Source organism: Melanotaenia boesemani, chromosome 11 (genome assembly GCF_017639745.1).
Source record: "Melanotaenia boesemani isolate fMelBoe1 chromosome 11, fMelBoe1.pri, whole genome shotgun sequence".
Classification (NCBI taxonomy): domain Eukaryota; kingdom Metazoa; phylum Chordata; class Actinopteri; order Atheriniformes; family Melanotaeniidae; genus Melanotaenia; species Melanotaenia boesemani.
The window spans coordinates 5,321,468-5,339,967 of record NC_055692.1 but is presented as its reverse complement, the minus strand read 5'-3'; the positions used below and the strand labels follow the sequence as shown (position 1 = coordinate 5,339,967).

Here is an 18,500-nt window from a genome sequence, read left to right as displayed (position 1 = left end):
AATGCACAAGTCGTCGGAGTTCCTCAGAAATCGGCTCTGAAATATTAAACATGTTCAATATTCCCGATTATCGGCTATGACCCGTTTTGGAGTGGATTATTGGGACAAATTGGCTCGTAACACCTCAGACCAAATGATGATTGTACAGAAAAATCTCATAAGACTCACGATAATCGGACATTTGCCATCCTTGGTCGGGAAGAGGCAAAATCGGGACAAAAACAGCCCGATAATCCTTATCTGTGTACCAGGCTTAAGAACAGGAAGCTGAGTCTACAATTTGCACAGACTCACCAAAACTGGACAATAGAAGATGGAAAAATGTTGCCTGGTCTGATGAGTCTCCATTTCAGCTCCACATTCAGATGGTAGGATCAGAATGAGAAGGAAACATCATGAAAACATGGATCCATCCTGCCTTGGATCAATGCTTCAGACTGCTGGTGGTGTAATGGGGTGGAGAATATTTTGTAGCTGACCATGTCCATTCCTTTATGACCACAGTGGAGCATCTTCTGATGCTACTTCCTGTCATGGCCCATGCTCATCCTCATTCCAAGCTTCCTGATGACCATATTTGGACCACTGATTGTCACCGCTATTAGGACGGCGCAGCTGGAGGACATCAAGCCATCATCCCATCCCCATATAAACTCCACACGGACCTCCAGTCATCACTGGATTATACTACTCATCGTGGTAACCAGTCGCGCACACTGTCTTGTCTCAATCGTGTTTAAACCTTACTAATTTGTAACCATCTCTCTCCCAAGAACCTTACCTGGACCTTGTCCACGTCAAGGAGAATCCTGTCTGCCCACTCCAGCCCGTCCTTCCAGCGAACCCTGCATATTCCACTGCACAATTCCAATAAAGTGTTCTTTGATCATTCGCCGTGCTCTCCTCTCCTTGGATCCATACACCAAACCCTTGACACTTCCAGCAGGATAATGCACCATGTCACAAAGCTCAGATCATCTCCACCTGCTTTCTAGAACATGACAATGAGTTCACTGGACTCCAACGGCCTCCACAGTCACCAGATCTCAGTCCAGTAGAGCAGCTTTGGGATGTGGTGGAACGGGAGATTCTCATCATGGATGCAGCAACTGTGTGATGCTGTCATGTCAATATGGAGCAAAACCTCTGAGGAATGTTTCCAACACCTTGTTGAATCTATGACATCAAGAACTAAGCAGTTCTGATAGAAAACAGAGTCTAACCCAGTACTAGTGAGGTGGACCTGATAAAGTGGCAGATAAGTGTATACTTCTTTGCTAAACATGTCAGAACATTGAAAAAAATCCTCTCCAGTGGACATTCTTAATGTGCATGTTGGGGATATCTAGAAAAAAAGATGTTGGATCCAGCTGAAGCACAAAGTTTATTATTGTCTGCAGTTCGAGCACGACTGCTTCCCAGTAGGTTTGTAACACAGTTTAGGAGTGTAAGGCTACCAGTGGTTTTCTTTTTTTGCATGTAATTCACAAGGAAAACATGGTAGGTTTACAGCCTACATTTCAGACAGAGTCTGAGTTTAACTACAGACTGGCGTAACTTTAGTTCTTCATGTCGCTGTCTTGTTGAAATGTAAAGCTTAGCTTCAGCCTAAAATCCAGAAGTCACTGGCACTTTGAATCAAGTGTTTTGTGTGTTAAAATCACTTTAATCTAACTTTAATATCACTATAAGGCCATTACACCATACAGGCTTGACTGGTTACATGATATTCTTCTATTTATATTAAGTGATGTCACATCTCATCCATAGTGAACATCAAGAGGTTTGTACTTTGAAACAAAACAGATCCAGATATTGTTATACTCACTGTAAATAGAGGAGGCTCTTTGCTGTGAGGGTGGAAACCTTTTTGTTTACATGTGGAGATTTCATCTGTTCCTCGATCCGTCAACCTGAAGTATCCGATTCTGATAGAAACAGAATGAAACAGCTTGAGAAACTGGGAAACTCCAACAGACATCCATACAGGAAGGTGTGGGTCAAAAGAAGAATCTCTGAATAGGTGATGGGACACTCGTTTGTTTCTGACTCACTCGTTGAACTTAGGAGAGCAGACGATAGCGATTGCCTCAGGCAGCATAATCTGGTAGGAACAGTGTGTGTGGAGGTCGACGCTGGACAGGAAGGCCGTCTGTGTGGGGTGAGTCTGGAAAATACGATTACTTTTATTGTGCAAATTAAAATAAAAAAATACTGTATGTTTTAATTTGATATGTAACATTTGAGTAACATTTAATCAATGAGAGTTAGAGAAAAAAATAACATATTTTTAGTAAAAAAAAAAACAATCACACAAACAAAAAAAAAAAAAAACAACAAAACATGTACCAAGCTGGTCAGAAGAGGATATCGGGAGGAAATATAAGCAAATCAATAAGAGTTTCCCACTAGAAACGTGTTGCAGTGATTGTCACATTTCAGGTAGCATCATGTTAATAATCCCTGACTGATGTGGTAAATATATTTTTCTCCATCATCTCTGATAACATGAACGACTCATTGATTGTAGTCCTACATTCTAGATCATGATGGAGATCAATTTTAAGAAAATTAATTGAATTAATCTATGTTTAAGAGTGAAAGCATGAGCACTTCCACATGCAGAATGTAAAAGACCTCTGTATTTTAACTAAACAGCTGCACAGGCTTAAGAAAAATACTCATCCGTGAGCCTAATTTAGACTCTTAAACAACTGAAAATTGTCACATGCTCTGATGAGTCCAGATTTATCCTATCAACACAAGAAGAATGATGGAAGTAATATCGCACCAGTCCTGCCCAGTGTGTACTCTATGGGCCTCTTAGAGCAGCTGGATGGTCTGGGGTTGCTTGTCACTAAAGTGAAACATGACCAAGCAAAATTTGGGACTTGTTTAATGGCTGGCCCATGAATCACAGTATATTACAGGGCCCTGTGATTGCTGTTGCCTAAAGGTAGATGGAGTAGACAGCTAAATAGCCACATATCTATAGAATGTAGAGCATTATGGATGGTATTGTAATTGTTAAACATTGCACATAAGAAATAGAGACTGATTCTCTCTGATTTTAGCCATGACTGTGCTGTTTTCATAGAGGTAAAGGACTTATATTGGAGAAAAAAATTACCATTAATTAACAAAAATGTGACAAGGAAATATGCCCTGAAACACCGTGAGGTGCAATGGGTTAAAACATCACTGGTCAAAAAAAATTTCAATATCAATTAATGATGATTTTCCAAAGAAATTTCACCAGACGAGCACTAGCAAAGTCTACATGCAAAATTAGAGAAAAAATTAGGTTACGCATCTTTACATACATGAATCCAGCCCAGTGTGATGAGGTCATACTGGTCCTGTATGAGGAAGAGTTCTTCCTCATTTTCTGTGTCACAATAGTCCGGTCCACCACACTGCTTTGGAACGATGACATGGGTCACAGTAAACGCATTTCTGGTCTGCAACAAATCATGAAAGTGTCATGCTGTTACACATTGGGAAATTTTGCATAGCATGCTGTCTGTAAACCACAGACACCAGCAGGACAAAATTTACTCTGAGAACTGAATGTTTAGCTTCTGGAAAAAGAAATGCTCAGTCATGCTCATGAAAATGTGACAAGAGTTTAAAGCTGCAGCAGTTCAAGCACACGGAGAGAGATTATCATCTAACCCTCTGGAGTGGGAGGTCAGCTGATATCTCAGTTTCATGAAGAAAGAAAAAAAAAAAAGAAAAACATTCATAGTCTGATAAACCTGAATCCTGAGAGTCTTTTACTAAATTCAGTAATGAAAAACATTAAGTCATTTAAAGAGATGGTATAAATCATTCCAATGTCATTGAATGTTTCTTGTTACAAATCTTTTCAGAAGGGGGGAATCAGCCCTACGGCTTTAACAGAGCCACTCTGTTCCAGAGTCTTACCAGTTTTCCACACAGGATGCCGCAAGTTTCTACAGCTCGGCTTGTGTTGGCCTCAGCCAGCCTCAGAAAACTCCGGCACAGCTCAGCAGGAACGGCCAGCTGCCGAAGGGCATCCACCATTGTATCTGCAAACACCATGTAGACGAATGAACAGGAGCGGAATGAAAAAGTGAGGTTGTCCTGATGTTCTAAAACAAGGCATGATGTAAACAGGAAATGAACTGTGTCAGATGGAAAGCAATCAGCTCAGAAGAATAAACTCTCTTAAACAGGAGCAGGGTAGCATTTAAATCCTCACAAGTCCATCCCCTCGTGTGAGGAAAAACATTAACTCACTGTTGTTCCCTGGGCTGACCAGAGACCCCGGCTTGAGCGAGCGGTCGAAGGTGGGCGGGCCAGTTGAAGGCGTGCCAACAGGTGCAGAAGGGCGATTATACTGATAGTTGTTGCTGCCTGACAGGTCTCCAGGGCTCTGTGGCGGGGTGGGTGAGATCAGTGGTGGACCCTGGATGCCCGGAATGAGGGGCGTGTCGGAAGAGGGTGTGGCCGGTGTAGCGAACTCTAGAAGCACTCGCTGGCGTTCCTTCTCCAGCTCCTGGCGGCGGATCATCTCCTCGAAGGCACTGAACTGCTCCTGCTCTCGCTGCCGCCGCTGCATCTCGGCCACGCGCTCCCGCTCAGCATCCAGTGCACGCTGCTTCGACTGCTCCCGCACCAGGGCTTCATCCTCCGCTTTCTGAGCATGCAGCAAAGAAAACACATCAATGCTGAGTGGAAGAAGATGGTGTTTCTCTTTTCTTATGGTTTTTGCAACGTTTTAAAGAAGCAAATCTTCACTGAATTTCATATTTTTGATGATGTCTTCTACAGTAGCAATTCTGTTCGAGTCTGTCTCAAACAATGCAAAGAGTTACATTTCCTTTATTTACTACAGATGTTTATTAATAACATGTGGTATGAGATAAAAGTTAGCAAAAAGATAAACTTTCAAATTTTTACATTTGCACGACCTGTTCTGTGCATTCAACTAATTGAATGAATTAAAACTGTATATGCTTGATGCACACTTTCGATTTACCTTTTTGACAAGATACTGTGCATACTCTTGCTCAAATCTTCTCAGAAGAGATTTTTTTAGAATCTCTGCTTGAGGAAATGCAACATCCTTGAGTTTCTGTGGAGGATTTGGAGGAAAAAAAGTGTAAGGTTTAAGCTGTAATTGTCCTGCAAAACAATTATGTCAAGGAAAATATATGAAACATTGTTTGGGCACCTTTAGTGTGTCCTTTTTCTCAGGAATGTTTGCAGTCTTGTAATCACGATGCTTGGGAAGTTTCTCTATGAAGAGACTTAAAAGCAAAAAAGAAATCTTAAGGTTCTCTGAATATTTGGGCAGCTTCACTTCCTTCTGACTTGACTATTCAGCAGGACAAATCTTTGCCAATCTTTGAATTTGAGTTAATTTATTCAGTATTTTATCCCTTTTTATTCCGGTATCCTTGTTATGACAAATAAATACACTAAAATCAAAGGTATTGACAAGCAGCGTCAAAAATACACTCACGTAATGTATTTATTGTAAAGGACAAAGGCGTGTTCGATGTTGCCCTCTTCTGTGTAGACGTTAGCCATGCGGATCATTTCCATGCCTGAGCGGAAGTAGCGGCGTGGCGGCACGTCTTCATTAACTTCCACAGAGCTGCCCTTCTTAGTCAGAGCACGGACTCGCTCCTCCGGCTGCAGACTGACGTCGGTGTGATCTGCCATTGTGACAGCTCAACCTGGTAAACTGCAGAAACAAGCAGTTTGTTAGGATACTTGTTGAAAACTCATTCAAGTCATGCAAACTGTAAGTTAGAAAGTGACTAAAAACTTTAAGCATTATAGATAAAATCATTGAGTCAGCTTTGAAATGGAGAGCAGAATTATGCAGCTTCAAGTAAATCAATCTGCAATGGACCTAAGACACAAAATATTCTTAATAAAGAGAAAAAAGGCACTGTCCCTCACTTCACTCACAGCTTTGGAGGCTCATACCGCTTTTGGGGATCTATCTGGAGTGACTTGACATTTTAATAAAAAGAAATCAAGGATCAGAGTGCTTTATCAACATGCTGACTAATAGTCGAGTGGCATTGATGGCTCAGCCAGCAGGCGCTATCTCCAGTGAAGACTAGTTGACCCAGGAGGTGTGGCACTGATAAAAGAAGAATGGTGGACGTTTTTCCATGCTGTACTACATTCTTTGTTCTTAGTATCTGTAAAGACAGATATTGCAAGTATTTTTGGCCTGTACCATAGTAGCAACACTTTGCAGTTTTGATCAAATACTAAAGGCAGGAATGTTTTTTTTCTGACAGTTTATTCTGCTGTTAATTTAAAACAGAAAGGTATGGTTAGAATCTGCTGTCCTCTCAAATTTACATTGAGTCCCAAAAGGAAGCTAAAGCTAATTTAAATATTCAACAACAGCGCTGATGACTGCAGTACACGACATTCATGGGATAATGATGTCATATTAGTTTATTTATAGTATTAAAGAGTAACCTATTAAGGCAATCACTTTTAAATTGCAGAGCAATATGTCATCAATAATTACTTGATGTCACTATACATCATAAGGTATTTTTAATTCATAAATACATCATACAAGGTTTAACTTTGAGCACTGCTTTAAGAAGTAGCTAAAATAATGTTAACGAGGACTGTTGTCAGCTACAGTGTAGCCCTAAACTTACTGAACATTAATGAACTAGTTTTGTTTTATGACTTGACATAGTATAGTATACACATTTTTGTCAGAGTTCGCTTAAAAAGCCAACCGACAGCTAACTACAAGAACAGGTCCAGTGATAAAACAGACAAAACGCACAGTTTTGGGCCTTTTTTCAGCTATAGCTGCCTCATTCACCTCATTTCCAAACCAGCTGGTCCACTGACATGTTGCAGATCCCATAAAGATGTTTTCGCCTCCACAAGGTCTTTGTACGAGTCTCTGTCACTGGGGTGATCGATGTTGCTGTACAACGTTATGTTAGCCGTGCTAACTTAGCTAATGTCAACTTAACAAAGGATTAACCAGCTAGCAATCACCGTAGCAACTTTATTATTTTTCTCACCTGATTGAGACGTGAAACTGTAGCTCCCGGAGAACTACATATAGGTAGCCGAAAACAAAATCAATGTACAATCTAAACGAGATCGCTTCGGTGAGCTACAACCACAACAGCATCGGCTCACTTCCGCAACCAAAACAACTTCCGCTTGACGCATTGTCACGCCAGAGGACATTCATTTTTATCTGTATGACTGCAGTATAAAGACATTTATTCAGAGACTTATCTTTGTTGTAATAATATAATCTCCACGTGTGGTGATTTTGTGGATAATAAGAGAATTTTAGCTGTAAGACTGAGCCATAGGACTGAGCCCATATATTTTCATACTACATCTATCCCAGAGCCGTCGATATGGCCTAACCAATGCTTTCCACATTGCGCATGCGCAGTTCTAATAATAATTTTCGCTTCAGAGTACGAGAGGTCGCAAGATCAAATCCCAAGCGAGTTAGGTCATGCATTAAATGTTAATAACAGTGATTTAAAAGAAAATTAATAATAATAATTATAATCATCATCGAAAATTAAATTACCTTGCTAGATAGTGTTACGATGTTGTCCATCGTCTTGGTTTTTACATTTTTACTGTTATTGTGCTTTACACACACACACACACACACACACACACACACACACACACACACGCACGCACACACACACGCACACACACACACACACAAACTAGATGCATAGACAGACAGACAGACAGACAGACAGACAGACAGACAGACAGATAGATAGATAGATAGATAGATAGATAGATAGATAGATAGATAGATAGATAGATAGATAGATAGACTATCTATCAATGTTGGCTGTTTAACTTCATTCGTCACATCTGGTGGTTTTATTACAGAAATTATCACCATGGAGAAGGTTGGTGAGATGATGGTATACAAATTCTGAATTATAATCAACAACATGGTACAGATTATTTAGAACAACATATAGAAGTACATTACATGCCATTTACTGATCCTTTGACATCTGGTGTTTACCCAAGAGAATGTCAGTTAACAGCAAATATTTGTTGCATTGGCTCTTCCTGTTGATGTAATACAGTAAAAACGGTCAAATTTCAGGCATATAAAAACCCGTGAATGGTGATTAATCATTTTGAAATGTGAGTAATTTGAAAGCTGTAATTAATCTGATTATATATATATATATATATATATATATATATATAAGGTCTTATATATATAATGATGTTTGTCTTTAGAGACTTTCAGTCTTCAAAAATGTTCAGATCTTCAGAAGCTAAAAGTAGGGACTCAGCCCATTTCCTTTTCATTAATTTCGGAATTCTTAAATAATTGTCAATAAGGTCTTCCATTTGGCTGAGGGGATGAAGAATTTGGCCAAGAGTATCAGAACATTCAATACCAAGTCACATTTACTGTCATGCATATTGGTACCAAACAGAACGGTATCTCTGTTGAGAGGGACCTGTAATATAATACTGGGTGAAAACAGTTCTGCTTTCATGACTGAATTATTTAACTGCTCAGTAGGGTACAGTTCAGAATTAAGACATTGTTAATTGTGTCAAAATGCATCATAACACACAAAGCTTGCTTCTTTTATGGCTTTTCTAGCTCAAAGATGGTAGTTTAACCTTATATCTTAAATATAGACTATTCTGTCTGCACTCTTACTCAGCAGCATCATCTGACCGCTGTGATGTGTCGTCTATCAGCCGTCTGTTTACTCCGTGTCCTCTAGGGGTCTTTGTAGAAAAGGCAAAAACACAGACCTTATCAATAAAATTAAGGCATCATTTCTTTCAAATTGTACAGCCATTTTCCTTGTAACTGCAGATGAAATACATCATTAAATCATAACTCAAAAACAACGGTCAACAATATGAAATACGTAAAACATTTACATTCCCCTGTGAACGTGGTACAGTATGATTGTTGTTGCAGTACTCGCTTCCGACCACGTGAGGGAGACACGGCCTTTTCTAACACACCAGGCTGAGCACCATCGACGTCACCACGGAAAATGACTATCACATCCTCCACGCGCTGCTGTTGTGTGGTTTGTTTGAACTAGAGGACGACAGAGGGGCAAATATGATATATTCGTCTGTAAGCGAATGAACGGAACTGCGACATCGACTGCCCACATTTGACATTCTTGTAAAGTGACTGTGAATCTCCGGTGTGTCAGAGTCAGAGAGACGCTGCTACTGGGGGAGTTGACGTCAACCTTCTTCTCTAACAGCATCACCGGGTAAGCTAACTATCTGGGATAACATAAAGCTAGCTAACGTACCCGACTATCTAATAAATGTGAATCAAATAACTGTTAACTTTTATTCACACACCAGGGACGCCCACGTAACCGGTTAGCTTACAATTATAATACCGTGGCTAAAGAAATGGCTTGTTTCAGTGCTGACATAATGTAGTTTAATTAAGCCCTGATGGATGTTTCAATTCTTGAATAATAATCTTCATCATTCTTTCGTTTTTATTGGAAATCTGAGAGCTGTCGTGATAACGTGTGTGTATACAGGCAATGACCACTCATGAAATAGTGCCCATCTTCAAGTAAGCTTTCTTCCGATCATGAAGACCCTTTTTATAAAGCAGACCCAGTGCTGTACATGAACCACATAAGGATCAAACCATCGGGTAAAGTAAAGCCTATAATTATTGGTAAAGAACATACATTTATTGAGCTTGATATTGCATTTTTGATAGTACTTCCCAGTAACATGAAACCCAAATCCCAAGTAACAAAATGAACAATCTAAGTAGATCCGGACCCAGATATGCAAATTAAAATGAATATATTAATTTTTTTTTCTTAAATTAACATTATTTTTAAAGTTAAATATCCCAGATCTCATCAAGTGCGCACAGTTCACTGTGTGTGTTTTTTTTTTTAAAATAAAACATAGAAAGATTTGTTTTACCCTGTTTTAACAGTGACTCCTCAATTCAAGTTTAGGTTATTTCTAAAGGCAGGAAGGCTTTGTTAAAATGAAAAGTTAGCAAGGCTAAATGAAATGGACAAGTGATCATGATCAATAACAGAGATTTCAGTTACCTAAAAAAAACTAAATGCAAGAAAATACGAGGTAAATCTTGCCCTGGGCTTGACCAGGTAATGGTCAGGAAATTGTAATGGTCAGTAGTGGGTAATGAAGAGAGATCACAGTGTGTTGTTTGTCTCAAAATATGAGCATCTGGGCAGCTGCTCATTGATCAGCTGTCCCATGTGCAGAGGCCACAGCTCCTCAGTGCAGCTGGTCCAGGTTCAAGTCCTGTCCTGGTGCCCTGTGGACAGAGCGCAGGTCATTCCAAGCTCTCTCTGACCGCCTTTCCTGTCCAGCTATGGTTAAATAAAGGCCACTAGAGCCAAAACAATCTAAAAGAAAATAAAAAAACATTATGAAGCCAAACAAGTTACAAGCCATTTGGGCACTTCCTCTCCCGAACACAAAGAAAAGCCATTCATTACTATGAATGAATGGGAATGAATTGGAAATGAACTACTCAACTGTTGTATATGTCAGAGTTGTTTAACTAAAACAGCATCCGTTTCGTTGAAAGCTCGACTCACCTGAAGTAGTTTTCTAGTTTAAAATGCCTCAAACTATAGCAGAGGAATTGATTATTCCTTCTGACACTGATATGGTGTTACTATAGTTAAAGTAGCAGCCAATAACCTAAAGACTATTTTGTGGCACATTTCTTGGTACGTTTCTTTGTAAGCTTTGGGGTGTATGTGGTACTGGGATTGGGGAGGTGGGGCCTTGACATTATTGTTATTATTGTTAAAAGGGACCCCTGCAGAAAATCCCATGCACACATTAAACCAGTTACCATTGTTGATATAAGCCATGAAAAACTGCAACCCTGGTGGAATTTGAAGATTTTAAATTTGAGTATATAAAACTGCTACGTTAAGATTATATGTCTATACAACCAACACTTCAGTCCACATTCGTGTGCAACCTGAGTGCATATTCTCTGTGGCTTCTTACTTCAGGATTACTGACCTCTAAGCTAGCCTCTGGGTAAAAGTGATGAGTTGAGTTAGTTTAAGTCATGTCTAAACCCTTTAATTTTATGGTGGATGGTCCTTTGTTGTGTTCTCAGGATGAGTGGAGCATGTTGACAATGAGTTCGGTGAACTGTCTTAGTGCCCACAGCCATCACTCTCTCATCTAATGACAGTCTCAGTTGATGATAACAGGCTGAGGGTCTAGCAAAACAATAATTAGGGGTCTTGGGTTATGGTTGGTGAGTTGATGTGCAGCTTAGCCTGGCCTTCACCTCAGTGGTATATAAAGTGGTCTGAGATGAGAACACTTGAGAGGACAGACCAGACCAGGAGCAACTGCTTGGAGTTGAGAGGAATTTTGAGGGGAAGCTGCTGTTTGTGTGTCTCCATTCATAAAAGGTATGGCAAGATTTATCTTGACAATTGACTAATTCTGTTTTGAAATTATCTCATGAAAATAAGGGAGTAGGTTCTAGTTGGTTATTGTTCAATTTAACCATTTAAATGTAAACCATAATTGAAGACATTCCTGTCATAACACAGTAGTTTCATATTTCTAAGAAACTTTTTGCTATGACTACAAATACAAACTACTAGCGTCATTATGTTAAGTTAAATCCCTTTAAGTACAAAGGCAGCTCTCTGAGGCCTAAACAAGAGTTACTTCCATGTTTTATTGTCCAGATACACAACTATTTTTATTCCTTTTAATGATATAGAGGTTTTAAACAAAACCTAATGCTATCAGTAAACAGATGTCCTTCCAGTTCACTAAACAGATTAACAACTCAGTTCCAAATTTAGTAATTCTGTTGAGATTAAATGTGTCCACAGTGGTGCTGCATACCCTGCATCAGATGGAGATACTTTACATAAACAAGCAGAGAACACATTTTTTTTTACCTCCATGGCATCAGCCCCTGTGGCTTGGGACATTGGGTCTCATTCACCAACCTTTTGTCCTACTTACAACGTCTTCACAAAGATTGTAGCATTCACAAAATTCTTTGTATCTTGGATTTATTCTTAGCTAGGAACAAATCCTAAAAACACTCAGGAGTACTCTTATAAACGTTTGAGTGGTAACAATTTTTAACAAAGTCAGCGTTATGTTGTTTTCTCTTGTCCAGTTCATTAAGATTCAGCAATAAAATAACAGCAATGTTTTTGTCAGGTTTTTAAAATAACTTTTGGTCACTTACAGAGCATTTTCTTTATTCAAAATAAATACACCTTCTTCTTCTGAACACCATCGGTGCAATAGACATCACAGCACCCTCGCCAGACCTGTTCCCTTAACAGCAGGAATATCACTCCATAAATAACCAAGTCACCTGTGACTCCCACATCCACCTGCTGAATGTGGTATTTAATAATTAAATTTACTGTAACATTGTCTTTTTATTAAAATGATTCATTTTGTGACCATGTTTGCCAGTTTGATGTGTGGTAATCTCTTTCTGTCAAATCTGAGGAGCCACTTCAGGGAATTTCTTAAAATGTGGCACAAATGTTCTCTTGGAGTAACAAATGATTTCAGCACATGTTGGACATTAAAGGTTAAGACCTCTCACAGAACTTGATTTTGATTTCAGGGCTGTTTTCAGTAGAAATGAAGAGGAAATTCACAGTGAGATGAAAATGTTTTTAAAATAAAACAAAAAACCTTTCCGGCCATTCTATAAAGCAATCTTTAAGGTCAGCAGTGTTGTGGGGTTGGAACTGGACTCTATCACACTGTTTTCACAGAAGAGGATGTTGTCCAAGTTAAGAACAATACTGGGCAACTTCTCACAGCCTCTCCCTGATGTCCTGGTTAGTTACAGGAGATCATTCAGGAACAGACTCATTCGACCACAGCACCCCCCGAATGCCTCAGGAAATCATTCCAGCGATGTGGCTATCAAACTCAAAGACTCCACTCTCACTGATTAATATTTAATGAGTTATCCATACAATCCTACATATTGTATATATTTAATCCAGACAACCAGTATATTGTTACTTTTTAGTGTCTCCAGTGGAGGGCTGTTGCAGAAGAATGAATCTGAATAACTTGGTAACAAAGGAAAGATGTTTCTATGTGTAAACTGTGACTTGGAGGAGGCACACAACCACATAGCAGTCATTTTAGTTTTTTTCTGCAGGGTTAAATTAAACGCGAGTGGCTGTTCTTGGAAATAGTTTTAGATGGATATAAAGAAGTTGGGTCAAGATCAAACTTCAGTGTGTTTTAAAAGTTTGGATCCTTTGTTTTTTGCCAAAGCCTTTTAGACATCTTGTAGCTTTCATTGATCCATGAAATGAGATCCTCTGATCTTAAAACAATGTGAGTTAGATTATGATTGGATTGAACTGGACTAAATCAAATTGGACTTGTATTAAACTCTGTAACTTTGAGATGACTTTAGTGGTGAACAAGCGGTATATAAATAATCTGAATAAGTCTTTGATGAATGTCAGAATATTTACCAGCAGGTGGAAACAGGGTTTTATTATTTAAAAAGCTGACGTGGCAGCCAAAGAAGCAAACAAAAAGTTGTCATCAGCACTTCTCTCAGCTTTGACTAACTACTGTTTTTTATTTGCTTCTGTAGAAGCAGAAATTTTCCAAGCAAAGTCAAACATTTATTCCTTAGAAAGCAGAACTGAAATAATTCACAAATAAATGTAAAAGTTGTGTGGATTTTTCCACGTGTCATTCGCAGCCTTGATGTTTGATATGTCTGTTTAAAGTTCCAGATCTGTGACCACCAGAGATTATTTCTGCTCTGTCATCTTGCGAAGCTGATGATAACGAATTAAATTTCTCACTGGTTTTTCCCTGCACACCCAGCGAGAGCCGTGTGGTGTGTCACTATTAATACTTTTGGTTTCCCCACGAAGCCACAAATCACCTCTCGTGCTTGTGTTCTCGCTCCCATTGCTCTGGTGCCTGGTGATAACGATGCCCACAGCAAATTAATTCTCTTGGCTTTACCAGCGATCACCTGGCTGGAACAATTTGTCTTTATATTTTTATTTGTCTTTTAAAATTGGAAGGGATGAGCCGAGTTAAATCAGCAGCATGTCATTTGGCCCCGAAGTCTTGCTGACAGTGACAAAACATTTTCTCACTTCCTTTTCTATCTTGTTGGGAGCTCTCTGTAAAATCTTAGATTCTCCATCACCATTACTAACATCTCTGCAGCACACCGCCAGTCTCTCCTCCACCCGCTATCTCAGCAGCTACAAATAGGTCTTAGATGCACACACACACAACTAAATCAGACATGGTGACAGTGTGAGAGTGTGTCATGACATAGTTCTGACCTGATAAGTTGACATTTAAACACAGTTTTGGCCTTGATTAAACTTTAGCAATCAGACAGTGAAAATGCTTCTGCTTCTGCAATGTTTTGTTGTAGTTCAGCCCTTTGGACCTGTTTATGGTTCACAGCAAGTTGCACAAGGTGTACTTGTGTATGTTTATGTGCACCCATTTATTGTCACTTGCATGGCAGCAATTCAACTGCTGCTGTTTTAGCAGCTGTTCTTATTCACACAGGGTGTCTTGCTGCACAATGTTAATTACAAATAGAGCCCCAAAATAAATATATTTTCACAAGGCTGGATCTAATATGAATTCTCTGGAGTGAAAAATCATTAAAAACAAACTTTAAAAAGAAAAGTAGTTAAATCAAAAAAGAAAAGGCTAAATTACAGTAAGATAAAATCCAAAAAAATAAAGTTCCAGTTTGGGGAATTAGTTGTTCTAATAAAAGTAAAGAAAATAGAAAACTTTTTAACACCGGTTTAAAACTGCAGAGTTTAAACAGACATGCAGTTTTCTGGGAGTTTGTTCCACATGTGAGGAGCATAAACGCTGAACGCTGCCTCTCCATGTTTAGTTCTGACTCTGGGAACAGAAAGTAGACCTGGCCCGATGACCTGAGGGATCTGGTTGGTTCATAATGAACCAGAAGATCCTGAATGTATTTAGGTCCTAAACCATTCAGGTCTTTGTAAACTAACTTTTGAAGTTAATTCTTTGACAGACAGGAAGCCAGTGTAAAGATCTGAGGACTTGAGTTATATGATCCACTTTCCTGGTCTTAGTAAGGACCTGAGCAGCAGCGTTCTGGACTACTGATGGACTTTTTAGGGAGAGTAGTAGTAGTCCAGTCTACTAGAGATAAATGCATGAACAAGTTTTTCTAAATACTGCTGAGTCATCAGTCCTTTAATTCTCGATATGTTCTTTAGGTGATAATAGGCTGACTTCACAATTGCTTTAATATAACGGTTGAAATTCAGGTCCGAGTCCATGACAACTCCCAGATTTCTGGCTTGGTTGTTAGTTTTAAACTTAGCTGTTTGAAGCTGAGTACTTACTTTTATTCTTTCTTCCTTGGCTCCAAAAACTATTACTTCTGTTTGTCTTCATTTAACTGAAGGAAGTTCTGGCACATCCAATCTTTAATTAGATCGATGCAGTTGGTCCTAGTTTGGATTGGACTGTAGTCTCCTGGTGAGATGGTTATGCAGACTTGTGTGTCATCAGGATAACTGTTGGTTTGCTCGGATTTATAGTTACCTATAGACACAAAGTAGTCCCTCAAACCAACTAATTGCAGTGCCAGAAAGTCCTACCCAGCTTTTCAGCTGGTCTAGTAAGGCAGTGTTATGGTTGACCATGTCAAATGTAGCACTGAGATCCATTAGTACCAGGACTGAAATGTTTTTCCTATCTGTGCTCCAGTGGATGTCATTAAGGACCTAGTGCAGTCTCAGTGCTGTGGTGTGGCCGAAAACCTGACTGGTAGACATCAAAACGGTTATTTGGTGTCAGAAAGTTGTGTAGCTGTTGGAAGATAGCTTTTTTACAATCTAAGAAAGCGGAGGTTTGATATCAGCTTGTAGCTGGTCATGAGTGACGAGTCTAGGTTTTTCTTTTTCAGTAGTGAACTGATGACGGCTGTTTTTAGGGTCTGTGGGGAGACACCTGAAAGCAGAGACGTGTTCACAATCTAAGGCCATGCACCTTGAAACATTCTTAAGAATCCCTGTTGGCAGGGCATTAAGACAGCAAGTGGTGGTTTTCAGATGGCCGTTGATCTCATCCAGGTTTTTAGGACTGATTGGAGAAAAGTGTGTCATGGTGTTCATGTCTCTGAGTGGACACAGGGACATATGTCCTGCCCCTGGCATGGAAGCACTGACTGCCTGATTTTCTGAATCTTGTCAGTCAGTAAAGAAAGAAGCAAACGAAAGAAGCAAAAAACTAACAACAATTAAATGTATTTAAACTTTACACAAATGCATTGTAGTGACTACGGCATTTAGCCACTCAGCTGGATGAGGGGAGAGATCTGTAAATAACCCGTTTCATGATACTGCCACCACCATGCTTCACTGAGTGTATGGTGTTCTTTTGATAATTCAAAGCTGCCAAAAGTTCAGTCTTGGTTTCAGGCTCTTGGTAGGCCTCCCTCCCTTGTCTTGTCTTTTCATCAGTTTTTTTGTCCGGCATCCGGTTCTTTGCAATGTTACTATTTAATATTTTTCCTCCTTTTGTACCTTTTTCCTGCCTGGTACCTTTCAACATTGACATTAGATACTTTGTATACTCTCTGCAAACCATAGCTTCTGCTGTTGCCGACAGAGGAGTAAATTTCAAATGCCACCCCAGTGCCAAAAACCGAAGGGGAAACACTCGGCTTGTTCTTACCGGTACTATGAGTGCTTTTTTGTACAGGCTTAAGACTAGATCCCATAAACACTGAATGCATTCCTTTGTTACAACTGTCTTGATTGTTATAGTCCACTATAAAATGATGGTATAAACATCTGTTGACAGTTGTAGTCTCCCTGTAGTCCTTGGGTGTAGCTATATACGTTAGACTGGAATGTTTGTACTTTTATTTAGAAGTGATATGTTTATTCAGGACCTGTCTTTGTGTGTCACTCCCAACTGTTGCCTAACAAACGTCACTCCCTCTAATTAAAAGTGAATGTGTAAGAGAAAAGAGATATAACTTTACTTTGACTTAAGTCTGAGCCATATCCATAATAGGATAATAAAAAAATCCTTGAACCTTGCTTTTAGTTTTTCTAATCTAAAGGGATAAATTATTGGCATCAAACCATGTGTGCTGGTTTTGAGGTTAAATAAATTATAAAGAAAATGTTAAGATGAAGCAGATGGTGAGTACTTCCGTCTGTGGAGAGTTGACTAAAAATACTGCACTTGTTCTTTAATGTAAAGCGCTTGTTGAATGGCTGCTTAAAGGCATGGTAGCACTGTATGGCTGGTTTATTTGAACCCCTCCTGGCCTGTGTTGTACTAAACAAGAAGAGTGCTGGTCATGAGTTGTTTTAGTTTGCTCTGTGTGACAAAAAACATGATCAAATCAGTTTGCAGGGTTCTCCTGTCCTCCATGTTTGCAGTATTTCTCTGTCTGGTTCTATTTCCAGACATCTAAATGACCCCTTTAACTGTCTGAGTACAAATCAACGTGGAATGTTCATTCCAGCCTGAGTAAAGAAAAGATCCGGGTTTGGCATGACGTCTGACATTGTGGTCAAAATGTCGGATTAAAATAGAAAAGAAATCCATGCAGTAAAGCAAGCACAGAAAATTCAAGCTGGCAGCTGCCATTTCAGGTTTCTTTTCTTCTTTAAAGTCCCTTCGCTTTTTATACCCCCCCCCCCCTCCATGTTTTTCTTTCTTCTCCACCACTGACGTGTAAGTTTCATTTTATATGTGCCTCTTTCTCCTCCACAGTCCACTGCACTCCTGAGGAGTCTGCTGCTCTCTTCAGGCATTTCTTCTTCTCCTCACACTGTTCCCCCGATTCCATCTCGGCTCCCAGGTAATCTGTGGGCATCACTCAGCATGCTTGGAGCCTCAGGGCAGGCAGACTGAATTGAGCACTGTACGCACCAGTTAACGTTAGAGGGTCCATAGGAAAAGGTGAGCATTGCTTAGCAGTACACAACTGAATGGGTTTGTTTGTAAAGCCCAAGCTTTGCATTTGGGCCTGCAGGCTGCATTGAAATGAATCTGGGCTGTGTGTGTTCAAGCAAAGGCTGGTAACATGAAACTTTTCCCTGCATCTATTGTGTATTCTTAAACTATTTTGTCTGGAATTACATAAAGGAAAAAGTTTTTTTTATCAACTATTCTTTAACTAAAGTTAAGATGCTTAGCCACACTGATTGATTAAAATATTGGAATGTATGAGTATGTGTTTTAAAGTGGTAACCAAAAAACTTATTGACCCCCAGATTTATAGTCGTATGTAGCATATTTATTAGTTTATGTATAAGAGGCTTTCATTTTTTGCCACAGTGGAACTTGACTCCCTTTATGCTTTATTTATATCACAATTCATCTGATAAATTGAACATTGATATTGAAATGCTTTAAAATTACACCATCTAAAAGGAAGA

The 18,500-nt window shown here is 39.4% G+C and overlaps 2 protein-coding genes across 5 annotated transcripts in view; one reads left to right on the top strand and one right to left on the bottom strand.

Annotated features, from left to right (window-relative positions):
* Positions 1-7,350, bottom strand: part of LOC121648817 (STAM-binding protein-like A) — a 9,848-nt gene extending 2,498 nt beyond the window's left edge. Inside the window, exons 1-9 of one of the 2 annotated variants that reach the window (XM_041999241.1) lie at positions 7,047-7,350; positions 5,492-5,716; positions 5,201-5,276; positions 5,006-5,101; positions 4,264-4,663; positions 3,928-4,052; positions 3,324-3,461; positions 2,055-2,167; positions 1,829-1,928 (exon numbers count right to left, since the gene is read on the bottom strand). In XM_041999241.1, the coding sequence (XP_041855175.1) occupies positions 1,829-1,928; positions 2,055-2,167; positions 3,324-3,461; positions 3,928-4,052; positions 4,264-4,663; positions 5,006-5,101; positions 5,201-5,276; positions 5,492-5,694 (1,251 nt within the window). In that variant the 5' untranslated portion in view covers positions 5,695-5,716; positions 7,047-7,350. Of the gene's footprint in view, positions 1-1,828; positions 1,929-2,054; positions 2,168-3,323; positions 3,462-3,927; positions 4,053-4,263; positions 4,664-5,005; positions 5,102-5,200; positions 5,277-5,491; positions 5,717-6,838; positions 7,024-7,046 lie in introns of those variants that run through there. The other variant, XM_041999242.1, reaches the window with a different exon arrangement.
* Positions 7,351-9,048: 1,698 nt separating this feature from the next.
* slc39a14 (solute carrier family 39 member 14) overlaps positions 9,049-18,500 on the top strand; it is a 31,949-nt gene continuing 22,497 nt past the window's right edge. For 2 of the 3 annotated variants that reach the window (XM_041999238.1, XM_041999240.1), the window contains exons 1-2: positions 9,050-9,284; positions 17,833-18,021. The gene's annotated coding sequence lies outside the window, so the exon portion shown is untranslated. Of the gene's footprint in view, positions 9,285-17,832; positions 18,022-18,500 lie in introns of all 3 variants that reach the window. The other variant, XM_041999239.1, reaches the window with a different exon arrangement.